The sequence below is a fragment of the Sceloporus occidentalis genome, unplaced genomic scaffold, assembly GCF_023333645.1.
Source record: "Sceloporus occidentalis isolate IW3139 unplaced genomic scaffold, rSceOcc1.0.p SCAF_5, whole genome shotgun sequence".
NCBI classification, from domain to species: Eukaryota; Metazoa; Chordata; class Lepidosauria; order Squamata; family Phrynosomatidae; genus Sceloporus; species Sceloporus occidentalis.
This window is the reverse complement of record NW_028316985.1, coordinates 135,237,740-135,255,803: the sequence shown is the minus strand read 5'-3', so window position 1 is coordinate 135,255,803 and position 18,064 is coordinate 135,237,740. Positions and strand designations below refer to the sequence as shown.

Here is an 18,064-nt window from a genome sequence, read left to right as displayed (position 1 = left end):
ATTATTTACTCTTACTAATGGTAATAGTAATAAATAAATAAGATTACTCTTTGGCCAGCTGAATCATAGCTATTTCTTTGAATATGGGCTAGATGCAGTGATTCCCAAACGCTTGCTTTCCAGATGTTTAGGACTTCAGCTCCCAGAATCTCAGACCTTTGGCCAAGATTGCTGAGGCTTCTGGGAGCTGAAGTCCAAAACATCAGGAGGACCAGAGTTTGAGGATCACTGAGAAACTAGTTACATTTTGCCAAGAGAAAAGATTGAGGTGTCACATGCTGGCCGTTTCTGCATTTTTCATTAAAAGTGGCCAGCCATGTGTTTTGGTTTCCTCACAGACAGATCATAGTGGGATCTGTCATGGTTCAACATATAAAGATTCTGTTTTGCTACCTTATCTAATAGCTGTGGATAACTAACTCCTGCATCAGTTTAATCGATTTTTAAATGCTTTGTTAAAGGACAGCTGCCACTTTACTAGTAATGCATTTCATGGCTTGAGCACTTGTTGAACTAGTAATTCTTTCCTGAAGTAGGCTGAGGACATTACTGCATTACTAGTAAGTTCAAAATACAAAATAGGTTGCACTCAACTCAGCAGAAGGGAGAGGAGAGGAGAACAATCTTGCTCTTTCCAGTAGGCTTGGGCAAAGTCAAACTGCTGCAGCTGTGTGTTTCTTCATTAACAACTGCTATCTTATCTACACTGATGTTGCTTTGGATGGCAATGGGAAATGCCCTCTGGAGAAACTTGCCAAGAAAAGCCCATAATGACAACCTTAGGGTTGTCATAAGTCGGAAACGAAGGCACACAACGGCAACACAACGCAATTCCAAATCTATGCAGTAGATAATTGCGCTATATTGACATAACAGGAGACGGAAAGAAAGGATATTTGTGTGTGGAGGTGAACTTTGAAGATAGAATATCCTAGAGAAAATAGGGCAGATGAATAATGAAGAGTAACATGAGTATTGGTGGTAACTAGACTCAGCAGCCAAACTAGCAAACTATTGTTGAAAGCTATTGCTTAGATCCAGTAAAACATCCATGGGAGAAAACTATTAGCAGTAGGCGAGTAAACATTTCTGTACCATTTATGGCTGCTACCACATATCACATGCAACAGTTGCTTTAATTGTGAGTTCCTGCATGGCAGAGGGTTGGACCAGATGGCCCTTGTGATCTCTTCCAACTCTAATTCTATTAATATTCTGACACTGTTTGATTTGACCTTACAGGCAATCAGGTTGCCTGAATTCCCTAAAACTGATTCTCTACTTTTCGTCCTCCAGATGTTTTGGACTTTAGCTCCCATAATTCCTAAGCTTGTTGGGGCTTCTGGTTGCTTAAATCCAAATCACCTGGAGGACCAAAGTTTGAGAACCACTGCCTTAGAGGAACCAGGTACCTTGTAATCTTGAAATTTAAGCAGGGGCAGCTCTGATTAGTACTTGGATGGCAGACTGCCAATTAATTCCAAGTGCTGTGGGCTACATTTTAGCCGAAGGTACTGGTAAAACCACCTCGGAGTATTGATTCCCTAAGAAAACACGATTAAATTCACGGGATTGCCAAAATGTGACACAGAACCTGAAGGCACATGCACACAGAGGAGGCAATGACATTAGCAAGGCTGCAATCCTAAGGATCCTTAATGGTGGACAGGTCTCTGGGGCACCCATTGCTGTCATTTGTATCTGAAGATAGGCTTGTTTCTCCAGCAGAAAAGGGAGAAATTTAAGGATCAACTTGCTGATGCAGTACTGTTACTCCTTAGGAGAGAGAAAATGGTTAGCTGGTCATCAGGAAGTTGCAACCTTGTGTGTGTGTCTGTTGTGTGCCTTCAAGTAATTTCCAACTTTATCATGTATTTTTTACTTTTTTTTGTATAATTAATTTATTGTTATTATGTTTGCTGTGATTTAATTGACAGGGGGGTTATTTTGTACTTTGCATTTTTTGTTACCTAATCCACCTTGATTCCACAAGGAAAAGGTGGAATATAAATATATTATTATTATTATTATTATTATTATTATTATAGTGACCTGGCCTAAGGCGACCCTATAATGGTGTTTTCTTGGCAAGATTTCTTCAGAAGTGGTTTGAGTGTAAAAGTAAGTAGTTGAGGGTAAGAGTAGGTTGGGTGAGAGATAAGGGTTGATGGGAAGTGGGAGAGAGAGGAGAAAGATAATACAATTGGAAAGGGATAATGGATGAATAGAAGAGAAAGAAAGAAAGAAAGAAAGAAAGAAAGAAAGAAAGAAAGAGGTGAAGAAGAGGAAAGAGGAAGGAAGAAGAATGGAGATGAAGAACATTGGATGTAGAGAATGTAATGTGAATATGCATGTTATATATTATAGGTTATATGTTTAGGGTTGCCATAACCTGGTTGCAACCGGGTTTTTCCCGGTTTTGGCTGCACCTGCCCGGTCACGGCACGGGTGCAGCCAAAAACCGGGAAAAGCCCGGTTGCAGCGGGGTTGCTGGGCAACCCTGGGGCCTCGCTGCCCTCCTCCTCCTCCACCGCGCATGGCCGCGCGGAGGAAAAGGAGGGCAGCGAGGCCTGGAGCGGAGGAGGCTGCAGGGAGGCGGCGCCTCTTGGGCGCAGCCGCACCAACCTCCCCACCTCCCTGCAGCCTCCTCCCTCCTTCCTGGTCCCCGCGGGGGCCAGGAACGAGGCTAGGCCGCGGTGATCGCCGCCGGCCTGCTCCCCTCCTTCCTGGTCGCCGCGGGGGCCAGGAACGAGGCTAGGCCGCGGCGATCACCGCCGGCCTGCTCCCCTCCTTCCTGGTCGCCGCGGGGGCCAGGAACGAGGCTAGGCCGCGGTGATCGCCGCCGGCCTCCTCCCCTCCTTCCTGGTCCCCGCGGGGGCCAGGAACGAGGAGAGGCCCCGATCCTGGCCTCCGATCGCGGTGAGGCCCAGGGCCCAGGCGGGGAGGGAAAGCCTCCTTAAGTGGAGGCTTTCCCTCGCCGCTTGCCCTCTGCTCCCCGCCGCGATCGCCAGGGAAAATGTAGGACCGAATTTTCAAATGTAGGACACATTTCTGTGTGTCCTACATTTGAAAATTTTGTCCTACATTTTTCCCTGTTTGGAGGTCTAGCGCTATGGCAACCCTATATATGTTATATATTTGTATGTCATTTAAATTATATATACATATATATATATATATATATATATATCTTCTTCATGGTCTCTGCAAATCAAATGAGGCGCAGTACAACCCATTTGTATGTATTCGCAGATGACCACGAAGAAGAAATAGTGTTACAGGTATGCAACCATATACATATACATATACATATATATATATATATATATATAAAAGAAGTGGTTTGCCATGGCCTTCTCGTGAGGCAGAGAGCATGTGACTTGCCCAAGATCATCCAAAGAGTTTCATGGCTGAGCAGGGAATCGAACTTTGGTCTCCAGAGTCTTACTTTGAGGCATTTTCTGCCCTGTTCAGTATGGCATCATCATGTGAATAAAAGTGCACAAGGAGTCCTGTCACATTTTCAGCCCAAGCACATTTGTTGCAGAATGCGCAATTGCGGTCTACAGCCCACTTCCATCAGATGCATGGTGTGTTATGTGGGACATTTTGTGTGCACAGAGAAAACATGGTTATGAGTAGGACCCTCATCGCAATGGTTAAACCAAGATGACACACAAATGTTGTTTTTGCTTTCAAGAGGTTTAAGAGCTTTCAAAATGGAAACATGATTGGATTGTGTTAAAAGTGTTGTAGTCTACTAGCTGATGAAGCTGATCTGATGCTACATGCACCAGGTAGTTCTGGGAACTGTAGTTTATTGTGCCACCAGAGCAAACTACAGTTCCCAGGATTCCATAGTAGCATTGAATTATGGCACTTAAAGCGGTGTGAAACCAGATTATTCCTGCAGTGCAAATGCAGCCCAGTTGTAGTCTAACGCTCAAACCACCATGCTGGCCCTAACTATATCTAGTTATATAGATAATATATATTATACAGCTATGTAACCATATATATAGTTATATATACAGTAGTTAGGTATCTTATATCTTTTTATAGATGTTTATAGGTATAGATATATAGATGTAGATGTGTCATTTTTGTAACTCTCAAGGGTGCTTCACAAAGAAAGACTAGGCCTCTGGTTTCCATGGCAACCTCCTGGCCTCTGTCGGCCGCCTCTTCGCCCCACCTCTCCTTCTTGACGTCATGCGACCGGCGTCCCCTCCCATTGGCTGCCCGCCGCAGTCTGCCTATCCTCACTCCATCGCTTCGTCCAATGGGAAGCGGCGGGCATTGCTGAGCTCTGCGTCGGGCGCACGCCTGACAGTGACGTAGGCTCGCGCCGGAGCCAATGGCGACGGCCGAGGCGTTCTTGGGCGGCCAATAGGAAGAGAGTATTTGAGAGGTCGGCGGGGCGCAGGCTCCCGTTTGTTGTGGTCCGGTCCTCCTCCGCTGAGGGAGAAGGAGACGAAGGAGCACGGACAGGTGAGTGGAGGCGAGGCGCTATGCGGGGCGAGCCAGGTCTGTCCGGGGCTGCGTCTGCACTGTCGAATTAACCCGGTTTGAGACCTCTTTCGTTTTCATGACTCCATGCTGCGGGATTCTGGGAAATGTTGTGGCAGCAGAGCCTGTGTATGCCTCTGTGTGTGTATGAGATATGGGATAAGAGAGAGAGAGAGAGAGATGGGGCAAGTGTGTGTGTGTACATGAGACATGGGATTATATATATATATATATATATATAGAGAGAGAGAGAGAGAGAAATATAGATTGGATAAGTGTGTGTGTATAGATATAGATATATAGATGGGATGGGATAAGAGATAGATGGGGTAAAAGTGTGTCTGTGTCTGTGTGTGATATGGGATAAGATACATACATAGACAGATAGATAGATAGATAGATAGATAGATAGATAGATAGATAGATAGATAGATCAATGATGTGTGTGTGTCTGTGTGCCAGGCAACCCCCATGATAGCTTTGCTTTAGCATCAGCACAAGTCAGAAATGACTGAAGGCACACGACCGCAACCCCAGTCCCCATAAGGCAATAGGGATTCTTTCTGCCACAGGTCAAGTTCTGCCTGTGCGAAAGGGAGGAAGGGAAGCTCGCACTGGGAAATGTGCCGCTCCTTATTAAGCCTGTTTCAAGAGGTTTGGTCCCTCTTAGTTTTATAGAGCAAGTCAGTGTCCTCAGGATAGTATTAAGAGCCATAGATATTGTGGCCTTTGTTCTTTTGCCTTTGTTTTCCAGACAGGCCCTGATACGCCTTTCCCACCCGTTTTATTCATTTTCCATCACACAGAACTGGGTTTTCTTGCTAAGAACTAACCTCAGGGTTTTGCTTTTGCCCAGAGGAGTTGTTCAGAGAGGCCTTGTCCTTTTCTGGACAGTTCTAACTCGCAACAAGCATGTAGGTGTACCTTGCTCTTGCTAATTACTGTCAGTTGCTGTTACCATCATTACTTTAATACCTGTTCTCAAGGTACTTAAAGTAGTAGTTCATTGCTCCATCCTTCACCAATTGTTCTTGTAAACATTACGCAAAGTAGGTTAAACTGAACATTGGTCAATGACTTTAAACTAATTTGCTGAATTGTATGGTTGAGCAGGCATTTGAAGCAGGGTTTTTCTGGTGCTGTTTAAGCACTTTTTAACACTTGTGTCTTGATGTCATTTACTTGTTAGTAAGTATGGTGGAGGCTGTGCTTGTAAAACAGCATGTTCTGTACATTTCCTTCGGAAAGAATTGCATAGCATTGGACCAATATCCTACACCGTGGGCCCACACAGACAAGCCAAAATAAAACTGCTTTGGGACACTTTGGAGGTATGCTTTTTAAATGAGGCATCCTTAGAGGCCAGAAGCTGTGCCAAAGCTGTGCTCCTGTACTTTGTTAGCAGAGTATAAACTTAGGCCGCTATGGTTAGGCTTGGTCTCATAGTTGCAGCCGACTGCGCAAAGGTGTCAGGGCCTTGAGTTTACCTGTTGTGCAATGTTTAATTAAAACTCTATCTACCAAGTCAGGTGTGTCTGAGAGGGCTGCGTATGTGCAGATCCAAAAAGGATCGCCTGCACTAGGCACCACATTTACAGACTTAGAAACACTTACAGACTTTGCAGAAAGCACGCACAGTCATTTGCCCTTTCATACTAGCACAACAGGATTCCAGTCTTAGTACTATCCCCCTGGATTCCTATCATTTGTTGGTATTTGTTTAGGTGGAAAGAGATCTGTTTCCTACTTTTCAGCCATAGTTGTATGCAAGGTGGTTCAGAAAAAAGTAAAAGCAAATTAAAGCAACTCAAAAGTAATTTTAAAAACAGTTAACTCCACTGCCACAACATTCTTGTTTCATAGCAGCACTACTGTGCAGCAGAGGGGAAACTATTATAGTCCTGTGCTTGTTTAAATTCTCAGTGTATTTTTTCACAATAATATCAGTTAGGTGCATACTGTACCAGCTTATCTTTGGATATGTAATGAAAAAGTAGCAAGGCTCACCCATTTCTTTCTTAGCAGACCTGGTTTCAGGTAGTGCCTGATTATTGTTTATGTTAAGCTGTGAAAAAGCTTACTGCACACTTAGCTGTCTAGTATGTGCTATCTGAAGCATCCCTGGTGTACATTGCATGCTGCTGGTCAATGTCTCTTTTTATGTCCTGCTGATTGTCAATAATTTCTGACATTTTGCAGATCTGTTGATGAAATCCTGTAGTGAAGCTGCTAGTGTGATGTATTAAAGCTGAACGATGGCAACTAACGAAAGTGCTGGCATATTGAATTCTGCCTACTTGGCTGTAGAATATATAGACTCTTTCTTGCCTGAGAATCCACTGCAACAGCCATTTAAAAATGCTTGGATCTATATGCTGAGTAACTACACAAAATTCCAGATTGCAACCTGGGGATCACTTCTCATTCATGAACTTTCCTATTTCTTACTATGTTTGCCTGGATTTGTTTTTCAGTTTATACCTTACATGAAAAAGTATAAAATACAACAGGTAAGATGGAATTTTGGTTTGTGAGACTTTTCAGTCCTAATTATCTACATGACCCTCGTCAGTGGGCTTAGCCATTCAGCTCCCTAGTCTACAAGTAAGAGCCATGAGGCCCATCAGATGTTGTTGAAAACTCTCAGTTGGCTATACTGACATGGACTATTGGAACCTGCAGACCAGTAACATCTGGAGAGCTGTATGAGTGCCACCCTTGCCTTGGCTTATGAATTCTGCCCTTTTCTACTATCTAGCATAAGTAGGGTTGCCAACTTAAAAGGTCTTAGAGCAGTTGCTTTGCTGTTGTTCGAAGTCTAAAAATCATTTCCTCCAGTTTAACACCATTCTTGTCTCTTATATTTTGATGAATGTGGGGTATCTTTTTATTAAAAATAATTGGGGCAATGATTTATATTTGGGCATTGCTGATCTGGCTGTTACTATTGAAGGACATACATTTCTGAGCCTCTGTCTTGGAAGCTTTAATTCAGGGGTGGGTGACTGCAAACAAACCAGGGGTCATTTTTCCTTTCTCTTCCAGCCGGAAGGCTACAACTGGCTTTTTTTTCCAGTGCAGTGCACTGAAGGGATATCTCTTCTAGTTGCCATTTCTGTCAGGCTTTTTTCCCTCCTTTTTTGGTAGCATGAGGAAAACAAACTGTTGGCTTTTTAGTTGGTTTGGGGGCAAAAAGCCCCCCCCCCAAATCAGCCTGAAAAAACCAGGGGGGATATGAGAGCTTTGAGGGATGCCATTGGCCATGCTTAAGGACCCCACAGGCCACATTTTGACCAACCATGGCTTAAATGAATATTATGTAATAGTCTGATTTTTTTCCTTTCGTAACTGATCTCAGCAAAGTAGAATACAGTGCGCCCGCGCCATACGCGGCCTTGAGCATACGTGCTCAAGCGGCAGCACGCGCGCGGGGCGGAAGGGGCAGCGCGGCCCATTCAATTGAATGGGCGCGCACGCCCATTGCGCCCCGCGCGCACCCGCACCACCGCGCACGAGCCCCATTGTTTCCAATAGGGCTGGAGCATAGGCGGAATTCGCCTTACGCGGGGATCCAGAACGGATCCCCCGCGTAAGGCAAGGACGCACTGTATCTGAAGATGTTTGCTTAGTATTAATTATATGCTGTATTGCTAGTTGTTTATCTGCCAAGTTCCCCGCCAGGGTCAGAAGTAATGTTTAAAAAGTTACATTTCAGCCCCAATGCTATCACCAATCCCTGTTGAACAGAAGCTTTGAAGCAGTTAAATCAAAACCCCTGTATGTACATCATCATCATCATCATCATCTTACCTGCCTCTCTGCATGGATTGAGGTAGAGGACAACAACAATTAACATACAAACAACATCAGTTAAAACATATTAGTTAAAGCACACATCAATTTAAAAGGACAAATAAGTTGTTATTTGTGTTAAAACAATCCACATCTAAAATTTGTCATTTAAAATTCACAGTTCACAAAAATTCACTTTGTGAAAACGGAGGGCCAACTGTATAATGCTTTGTTTACTGTAACACCACCCATGAAATGTAGTCCGAGCCAAGAGGAGTGCCCACCCTTACTCCCTGAGCATGGGCAAGTTGTGCATAACAATATGACAGACCAAACATTAATGTCTAGTGTTCCAGTGATGTCCTTCTATAGTATCTACTGAAATGGACCATCTTTTTAAGGAATTAAAGGGTTTTCTGTTATTCTGTATAGCCCTAGCGTTCCCTTTTGAACTACTTGCTTCAGACTCTAAAAGTGTAAATAACTTAAGCCCACTGTGCCATAATAGCTTCCTCCTCACTTGAAAAAGCAGTGAGATTGCATTTGTAACTTTGGTTCATTACAGGAATCTTAAACACCTGGCAAATCTTAAACGCTCTCCCTTGGTAGCCAGAGGCAGATTCCCAGGCCCACAAATCTGTGTATTCCAGTCTTCATTCCTTCAAACCAAAAAATGCTAAATTAGAAATCTGGTACTATGTATTAACAGACTGAGTAACTGATACTGAGATTCATATCTGAAATGAATTTAAACTGATAATTCCACTTGGCAGTTAACTAATTTTCTACCACCCCAGCTGAGTTTCACCGACCAATAGTTTTATTTTCTCCTGGCAAATCTTCGTTGTTGGAAAATATTAGGTGGAAGTGATTGAAACAATAAAACTGCTGTATATTACCTTTCAACAGCACTTTCAGAATATTGAACTGATAACTTATTTGGTTTTATGGGAGCTGTAGTCCAACATCTGGAGATCCAAGTTGGGGAAAAATTGGTTTAAATTAAGGGTTGACCGTTCTCCTCTTGTGTATACACATCTTGAATACTGCAGTTGATATCTTAGTATATTATATTTTTACATGTTAAATACAGATAATTTACCTACTTTTTGTGATTACAGGATAAGCCAGAAACATGGGAAAGACAGTGGAAATGTTTCAAAACGCTTATGTTCAATCACTTTTGTATTCAGCTGCCTCTAATATGTGGCACCTATTATTTCACAGAATATTTTAATATTCCTTATGATTGGGAAACCATGCCAAAATGGTAAGTACATGAGTTTAGTCATATTAACAGCATCAAGTAGTTAGACTGTACAGTCTCTGTTTTTCATAGTTTCAAACTGAACTTTCTCTAGGGCCCTAAATATGAACTTCTTATTCAAGCTGCAAAGTTTCATTTGTTTCTAGCAACCTTACAAGAAACAAGTGGAAGTTTTAATTACTGCATACCCTAGCAAATAGAATTCAGCTTTGTCCAGCTTTTAAAATAGGTTTCTATTGCATTTGAAACATTCTTAGGAGAAGAGTAGCAATGAACCCACCCCTTCAGCAGCTTTGACTGTATTTTTCTGATATATTAAGGTTTTTAAGCCATGTCACAGGTTGCAACCCAACAACCTTATTTATTAAAAATATTTCTCAGGCTGCATTGAAGGGTAAAATCTCTTTGAAAGCTAAATCAACAAACAGTAAAAATAATAAAAACAAAATTATTATAAAATCAAGCTAACAAAAATGCAGTTATTACAGTTACAAAACGTTATCTGTTCCATGTGGGCCTAGCTTGTTCTCTAGATGTATGCTTTATCCACTATCTGTTTTCTTTTTAAATTAATGAAGATTGTAGCAATAGAGATTTGGGTGGTTTTATGCATGAAGTGAACAGAAACCTACCTACTGGGTGTTTGAAATACAATCTCATGTGTGGTACAATTAATTTGTTGTATCTGAAGCAACTCTTGCCCAGACTGAGTTGCAAAGGGCAATAAATTTGCCTTAAGCAATATTTTTCTGTCTTCATTAACTTTTTTTTAAACAAGTTCAAAAGTGCTATATATCTCATTGTTGCAAAGTTCCTATTTTTTGCTGATTCTTTGTGTATTTCTGCCCTTGCAAACAAATGCTAATTCTTCAAGGTAATACAGTTCTGGTCTTGTTGTTAGAACAAGAATCATAAAGGAAAAATGGGTTCTGCAAGGAGAAGTTACAGTTTCTTGCAGTTCTGTCTTTCCTCAACAAATAATACATTTTTCATTCAAAGGTATGTGCTGCTTGCTCAGTGTTTGGGATGTGCTGTGATTGAAGATACCTGGCATTATTTTTTGCATAGACTCCTGCATCACAAGAGGATATATAAGTACATCCACAAAGTGCATCATGAGTTTGTTGTATGTATTTTCTTATATTCATAGAAAATATTGTTAATGTTTAGTGCTGTGGACATATAAATATACTAGGCATATGTTATTTTGGAAATATTACAGACTGGCACGTTTGGAAGTTTGTTTCGTCAGTTTATAGCAAAGTGATTGCCCACACTTAGAAATTACAGTGATAAAACTCTATGAAAGATGGACACAAAGTACAAAATAAGTTATATATATATATATATATCTTATAAGTAACTATATACACAGAAGAATATCTCTTCTTGCACATCAGTCGTAACTTAAAAACAAATATAGAAATCATTACAGATAGTTAACTTAAAAATGATCTCTGATTCTCATGATCTCTGATTCTCATTATCCATGTTAAGCAAATGGAGTTGCCTATACTGGGTCAGACTATTTTCCATCAGCCTTCTGTTCTGAACTATCAATAGCACTGATTCTTCAGCATCTCAGTTAGAGATTATTACCTTTACTTGCTGAGACCTTTTAAGTAGAGATGCCAGAAGTTGGACCTGGGATCTTCTGCATGCAAAGCATGTGTCCTTTCATAGAAGTGTATTCTTTCCTAAGAATTCCAGAGTGCATTGGATAACTTCCATAATTGATACTGTAAAGCTTTTTTTTATAATTCAGAGCTGGCATTTGTTAATACAATGGGCCCTCCACATTTGCTGGGGTTATGGGTGCAAAACCTCTGTGAAATGGGGAAAACTGCAAAATAGGTTATTTTGGAATAAAATAAGCCACTTTGTTTTAACCTGAGAGAACACCTCTCTAGGAATCTCGAGGTCCTCCAGCACAACTTCTGGTAAACATTGACCATACAGTCATATTGGAGTCTAGAGATTCCTAGTGAGAACATATTAACCAAATCCATGAATAATCAAATCTGCAAAAGTGAAAGCCTAAAATGTGGAAGGCCGACTGTATTTTCTATAGAGTTTATAAATTAGGGGTTCAAACAGCTTCTTTTCCATGACTTGCAAAGTGATGCAGAAAACTTCACTTTTTAAGTATATCATGTATGCAGTGAGTTATCTCAGTTCTAATATTTCCTGGGATTGCTTAATTTTGTTTTCTAAATCTGAAAATAATCATATATGTATATTGCCAGTTGATTTTATAATATTCCAAGAGCAATCTGGAATATTATCAAATCCTGGTTCAGTTCATTATAGGAAAAACAAGACTGAATAAATTCAATTTAGCTCCATCTCTAAATGTGAAAGAACTCTGTGAGAAGAGCTGAGTCCTATATGTTTGTATGTGATATGGCATGTAGTGATATGGTGTATTAACTGTTTCTCCCTTTCTCCTTAGGCTCCATTTGGTATGCAAGCTGAATATGCACATCCCCTAGAAACTCTTATCCTTGGGGCTGGATTTTTCATTGGAATAATGGTGTTTTGTAATCATGTCATTCTTCTCTGGGCATGGGTAATTTGCCGCTTGATGGAGACCATTGATGTCCACAGGTAGTCTCATTTTGTTGTGCAATGATTCTCTTTTGTCAGACTCAGAATTATACAGGTTTCTAGTAATGTCTCATAAGATCCTCACCATGGTTATAACAAGTTAGATTATGCTTAAGAAGTCCTTTTAAGTACTACCATTACATTTCTTAAAGTCTGAATTTAGGTTGGAATCACTATTCTTATGTGGTAGTAAGGGCCAAAACAGACTGGCAATAAGTGACGGCTTGGGGGCAGTGTGAGGGCGTGACATTCAGATGAAGCAGCTCCCAAGCTGGTGTCACAATTCCTGTTTGACCAGACGGCGGGCAGCATTGTGATGCTTTGCCAGTGCAGTGTTTATACACTGCAGGAGTGTGGCGAAGCTGTGGCAGTGGCTAAAAGGGCACCCTTTTGCTGTCTTAAAAAGACTGGCATTTTGCTGCCCCTTTTTGAGCCGGGAAATAGCTGGATCAGGGCTGCAGTGTGCAGTTGCCACGGCCCCGATCCGGCAATCAAAGGGGCAGTATCACACTGCCTGTTTAGGGCAGTCTGTCTTGGCCCTGGGTTTTATTGCATTTAATACTTGCATATGAGTAAAAGTCCTTAGGTTTGTACTGCACAATTTGTTGTTTGTTGTTAGCTGTTCTCAAGTCAGTTCTGACTCATGGCAACCCTGTGGATCAGATATCACCAAGAATCCCTATCTTCCACTGCCTTACCTAGGTCCTGCAAGCCCTTGCTCGTAACCCCCTTGATTGAATCTATCCATCTGGTTCATGGTCTTCCTCTCTTTCTTCTACTCTCTATCTTTCCTAGCATTATTGATTTTTCTAGTGATCTGTGCCTTCTCATTACGTGACCAAAGTGCAGTGGTCTCAATTTGATCATCTTTGCTTCCAAGGAGAGCACTGGGCTTAACTGTTCAAGAACCCATTTGTTTGTCATCTTGGCTTTTCATGGTATCCTAAGTACTCTTTTGCAGCACCACATTTCAAATGAGTTGATTTTCTTTCCTTCATGTCCAGATCTTGCCTCAGTGCATGGTAATTGGGAACACAATGGCCTGGATGATTCTGTCTCTAGTACTCCATTATATGTCTTTGGTCTTCAGTATCTTTTCCAGTTCTTTCATAGCTGCCCTTCCCATTCCTAATCTTCTTATTTCTTGACTGCAGTCTCCATTCTGGTCAATGTTAGATCCTAAATAGGGGAATTCTTTAACTATTTCAGTTTAACTACTTCAATTTCAAGTTGTGTATTTCTTCTGTGGTCATTTATGTTCAGCATCAGACCTGCCTTTGCACTTTCATCTTTGACCTTCATCTTTGACTTTTCATATTTGACTATTGTATTGCACAATAGTTCTTTAAAATATCATTCAGTTCTGTCTTTTAAGAGATTTTGAAAAATAAATGCCATCTAAATAATCTGATAATCAAACCTACAGTTATACAGTGCGCCCTTGCTTTATGCGGGGTTCCAGACTCCCCTGCATAAAGCAAATTCCACGCATGCTTGAGCCCCATTTAAATGAATGGGGCTCATGCACGTGGTAGCACAGCGGCACGCACACCCTGAGCATGCACCCCATTAATCCCTATGGGACGCGCCTCTCTGCACGTCCCCACATGGCTTTCTTGTATGCTAAAAGCTGCGTAAAGCACACCTGAGTATGGTGCGGGCACACTGTATTCCACTCTGGGAAGTTTAGAAGGAAGTGAAATCTTTTTCAAGTAAAATAACTAGGACATGAAAGTATTTAATTATGACTGACAAATATGATGGCCAAAGCACTTGGCACACCTTCTACCCACACAATAAAATATAGTGGCATTCAAATGGTAAGATCTTCTTACCATATTTCCCAAGTGTTACTTGTAATTATTCTAGAGCTCTGATCATATGAAAAGGAGTTACTGTTCCATAAAACAATAGTGTATTGATCACATGAAGGTGATAAATGGGATGCAGTAATAATACTCAAGCAAAAGGCAAAGTTAGCTCACTTCCCTTCAACTGATAAAAGAAATCCTTTGTTAGAGCTGCTTCTTGCTAAGATTCCTAGCAGACCAATATCCTGGGCGGGAATACAGGTGATTCAATTCCATTCAGATTGAGTTCAAAGAATCTGATTTTTTCTGATCTGTAAGTAGTTGTCTTTGTTCCAAAAAGTGCTGACACGTTCTCAGGCAACGGGGAGGGAGAAGAAGAAGAAATCACATCATCCTAACAAAAGAAAATTCATTAGGCATTCTAAGATGGAAACATTCTTATATATCTTATCTTCTGCTGACCTTGCAAAACCTGCTGGAAAAACTAGCTTTTGAAAGCCTGTTTCTTTGTTTTTATTTTTATTTTTGCAACAGGCCTGTTTGAATAATTAATAAATGACCAGTTATTATGTTATGCATTCCTTAAGCCCATAAAACACATGTATAAATTGAATGTGAGGGCTGTCAGACCTTGCCAAATCTTATGGATAATCCTGGCCTCTACATTGTTGAAAACCCTAAGTAATTTTAAATGGTTAAGCTCAAATGTATGGTACTCAAAATAGATTAAAAGAACTCACAAAGAAGTTAAAGGGACCTGATGTCATCTCTTCACTCCTGCCCTAAGTCATCACTTCACTTCTTTCTCTAAAATATTCACATGATCGTCTTGGAGCAGCTCTCCTTCCCTAACAGGCTTTATTTCTACTGACTTCAGCAATATGTTATTCAGTTGCATAGTCTTTCAGATTCAGAAAATTATTTAATACAGAAACAGATATCTTGGATTGCAGTGCTATATTCACACATGCACATGTACAGGCCTGGTTGAATAACTAGTAAATTTCCAGTTACTGTGTTATGCATCTTTGAAGTTTATAAAAACACATGAGAATGTAAGACCTGCCTCTCTTGCCAAATCTTATGGATAGTCAGGCCTCTGCACTATATGAAAAGCCTAAATATTTTTAATGGTTAAGTTTAAATGTATGAAACTCAAAACTCATGGACTATGCCCTAAGGACTACACTGAATTCAGTGGAACTTGCTTTAGAGGAGATGTGTCTAACGTTAAATAGTAAAACTTGTTTGTTGTTAACTGCCCTCAAGCCAACCCTGAGTCATGGCAACCCTGTGGGTGAGACATCACCAAGACTGCCTAGCCTTCACTTTGCTGCTTCTATACTAGTTAAAAGAAATGTAGGAAGTGCTTTTCTATCTATACTGAAACTTGTTCCACTTTTGTTCCTGTAGTGGCTACGACATTCCTCTGAATCCTTTGCATTTGGTACCCTTCTATGCTGGGGCTCGCTTTCACGATTTCCACCATATGAACTTCATTGGCAACTATTCTTCGACCTTCACATGGTGGGATAAACTCTTTGGTACAGACTCTCAGTACAATTCTTACACAGAGAAAGTGAAGAAACAGGAGCATGTGACAGAAAAAAAGACTAAATAAACATTTTACTAGAAGCAGAAGGGAGAACAACACAGATGCAAACAGCTGCCTTGTGCTTTTGGTTAAATCTGAAAGGTCTAACATACATCACAGGCTAAAGCAGAATGCTGCTTTTAACGGAAGACTAAGAGCAAGCTGCTGAATCTTGGCTCTGTAGTAGGTAAAACCATTAATAGCTGCATCTTCTTAATGGGAATACATTTTCTATTTTATACATAAGTACAGAATATATTTAAATAAAAGTGATAATAAAATGAAAGTGATACGTTTGAAGGTTTGTAAGAGACGTTGTATTGATTAGAATAGCCTTGATATAAATCTTTTGGATATAGATGTGCTAAAATTTGTAACTGGTTTTACCAGTTTTCTAAACCATGAAGAATTGCATAAAACTTGATTGGGAACAAAAATACTGTTGCACAGCTTAATTTAAAAGCCTTTCCCAGCCGGAGATCAAAAGTTTTTTAGATTTGAAAGAAGAAGCATTTTTCCATAATCTACTGGGAGAAATCTTTTTATTTGATTTTATTGGACCTGTTTTGTTAGTATATTTAGTGTTACATATACCTGTTTGCAAACTACTGAATTGTTGCTATATTTTGCACTTGTGGTTGGCAAAGAAATGTAAAGATGGCCTGACTTAGTTAGGCTTACATGCACCAAATAAAACTATGTTGGGATGCAATCTGTATTTCTTTGTTCTTAAAACTGTCAAAAAATAAAGATTCCATTTTGTGATTAATACTTCCACATATAGTTTTGTCTATAGATATTGATGGAGTCTAAAGTAGGTTCCATTTGAATAGTAACATCACTGCCTCTTTAAGGGTAGCAGACACCATTTTCTCGTAAAGAATAATTCATTACAGCTTAAACCCACTTGGTTACATCTTTCATTAGCTTTAGTCAGTCATAGGGGGCAAGAATCAAAAGAGCATTTGGATGGACACAATACTGCAGTCATCAAGTGATTGCAGTATTGTGTCAATACAAATGCTCTTTTGATTCTTCTCCTAAGGCAGCATCAGCTGAAACTGATACCAAACAATTGAGCAGATGAAACAGTGGATATCTCAGTTTGACTTGCCACAATAACATACAAATTGTTGTGCGATGATTTATTTATCCTCAATGTGTTTAGCAAAATGATCACTGTGGACCTCTGAATGATCCAGGCCTCCATTTACAAGAATAGGTATTAACCAACTGACCACTCTCGAACAGCTCCAGCGGATGGCTACTTGAGGATGCAATGAAAGTAGCAAAGTCAGTGCTTGTTTTCCTTGCTATCTCTGCCACATGATAGGCATAATTATGTGTTTCCACAAATGCTCAGTCAATCTCACATGAAACAAGTTGGGTGGCAGCAAAAAATGAAATGATGCAAGATACATCTCTTGTACTATTTCCCTTCTAGCTGCCACCCACCTTGTTTCTTTGTTTACAACTTTGCATAGATTGCTACAGGGAAAGTCTGCATTCCAGTTAGAGGACACTATTTCCACTGAACTACAGCAATAAAATTAGCATTACCTCTCCCCCCAAAAGCTGGTGAATTAAGGGTGGAGAATTCTGAATTGGAAATATTTTAAGTGATTCTGAGTATTACCCCAAGGGCTCTGCCCCCTACCCCTTTCATATTAGTTCAGTACTAAAAGGATGCTTTAGACAGGTAGCTCATACAGAGAACGAAGCATGCCATATAAGGAACATATTTGGAGATCCTGCTGGCTCAGCAAAGAGGAAACGGGGGCAATCAGCCCAGATAGATTATAATAGGATTCTGCATAATCTCTTTACTGATAGGTGTGATGGTGGGTGCTAGATTACTTCCCTCAAGAGATATTCACTGACTGTCCTGCCATGTACAGACTTCTAATTCTATTCTTCCCTCCTGGGATCTGCACCTTAATCTCAAAACTGTCCTGGGATCTGTTTTGGCCTATAAACATAAGTATTCCTGCTCCAGCACTATCAGTTTGGACTTGTTTTGAGATCAGAAACTGTATCTCACCTGACTCCTCAGCTGCTGTTGGTTAACTCAGATCCACAGGCAGGGTGGTTGTTTTTTTAAATTTTATTTCTTACCAAAAAAAAGGCAGAAAACAATAACAGATACAAACAAAAACAAGCTAAAAATACAAATCTTTAAAAACCACAACTTACACAAATTATGCTGATGGGGGAACTCCAAAACATCTCTGCAGAATCATAGCTGGAAGAGGTTTTCCAACTATGTCTTGTCTTAATCTTAAACTATGAACAAACAGTGAAGAATTCTGGTTTATTTTTACTCACAAACCCATCTAGTGAGTTCATGAAGCACAATATATTTACTAATGCTCTCTAATAATACTTCATCTTACCAAAAGGTGGCATGCAATGCCTTTTTTCTTCTTTATGTGCTTCTTAGTCCTACTTCTGATTTTCTACAATGTTCTGGCTCTTTAGTTTTGT

General features: G+C 40.4%; 1 protein-coding gene across 5 annotated transcripts; it reads left to right on the top strand.

The window, feature by feature from the left end:
- The first annotated feature begins 4,387 nt into the window (after nucleotides 1–4,387).
- LOC149312861 (methylsterol monooxygenase 1) lies at nucleotides 4,388–16,292 on the top strand. Of its 5 annotated transcripts, none has more exons than XM_089525560.1 (6): nucleotides 4,388–4,491; nucleotides 6,709–7,019; nucleotides 9,423–9,571; nucleotides 10,568–10,694; nucleotides 12,021–12,175; nucleotides 15,400–16,292. In XM_089525560.1, the coding sequence occupies exons 2-6, from the start codon at nucleotides 6,765–6,767 to the stop codon at nucleotides 15,605–15,607; spliced, it is 894 nt and encodes a 297-aa protein (XP_089381686.1). In that variant the 5' UTR covers nucleotides 4,388–4,491; nucleotides 6,709–6,764; the 3' UTR covers nucleotides 15,608–16,292. The 5 variants fall into 5 exon arrangements, with proteins under 5 accessions (XP_089381686.1, XP_089381690.1, XP_089381688.1 ...); XM_089525564.1 differs by having other exon boundaries at nucleotides 4,451–4,491; nucleotides 6,984–7,019; XM_089525562.1 differs by lacking the exon at nucleotides 4,388–4,491 and adding an exon at nucleotides 4,504–4,566.
- Nucleotides 16,293–18,064: the final 1,772 nt, after the last annotated feature.

Excerpts from the sequence above, each read along its gene's own strand:
- LOC149312861 (XM_089525560.1), top strand. The coding sequence starts at position 6,765 with ATGGCAACTAACGAAAGTGCTGGCATATTGAATTCTGCCTACTTGGCT. Across the intron at positions 7,020-9,422 it reads AAAAGTATAAAATACAACAG|GATAAGCCAGAAACATGGGA; the intron begins GTAAGATGGAAT and ends TTGTGATTACAG. Across the intron at positions 9,572-10,567 it reads TGGGAAACCATGCCAAAATG|GTATGTGCTGCTTGCTCAGT; the intron begins GTAAGTACATGA and ends TTTCATTCAAAG.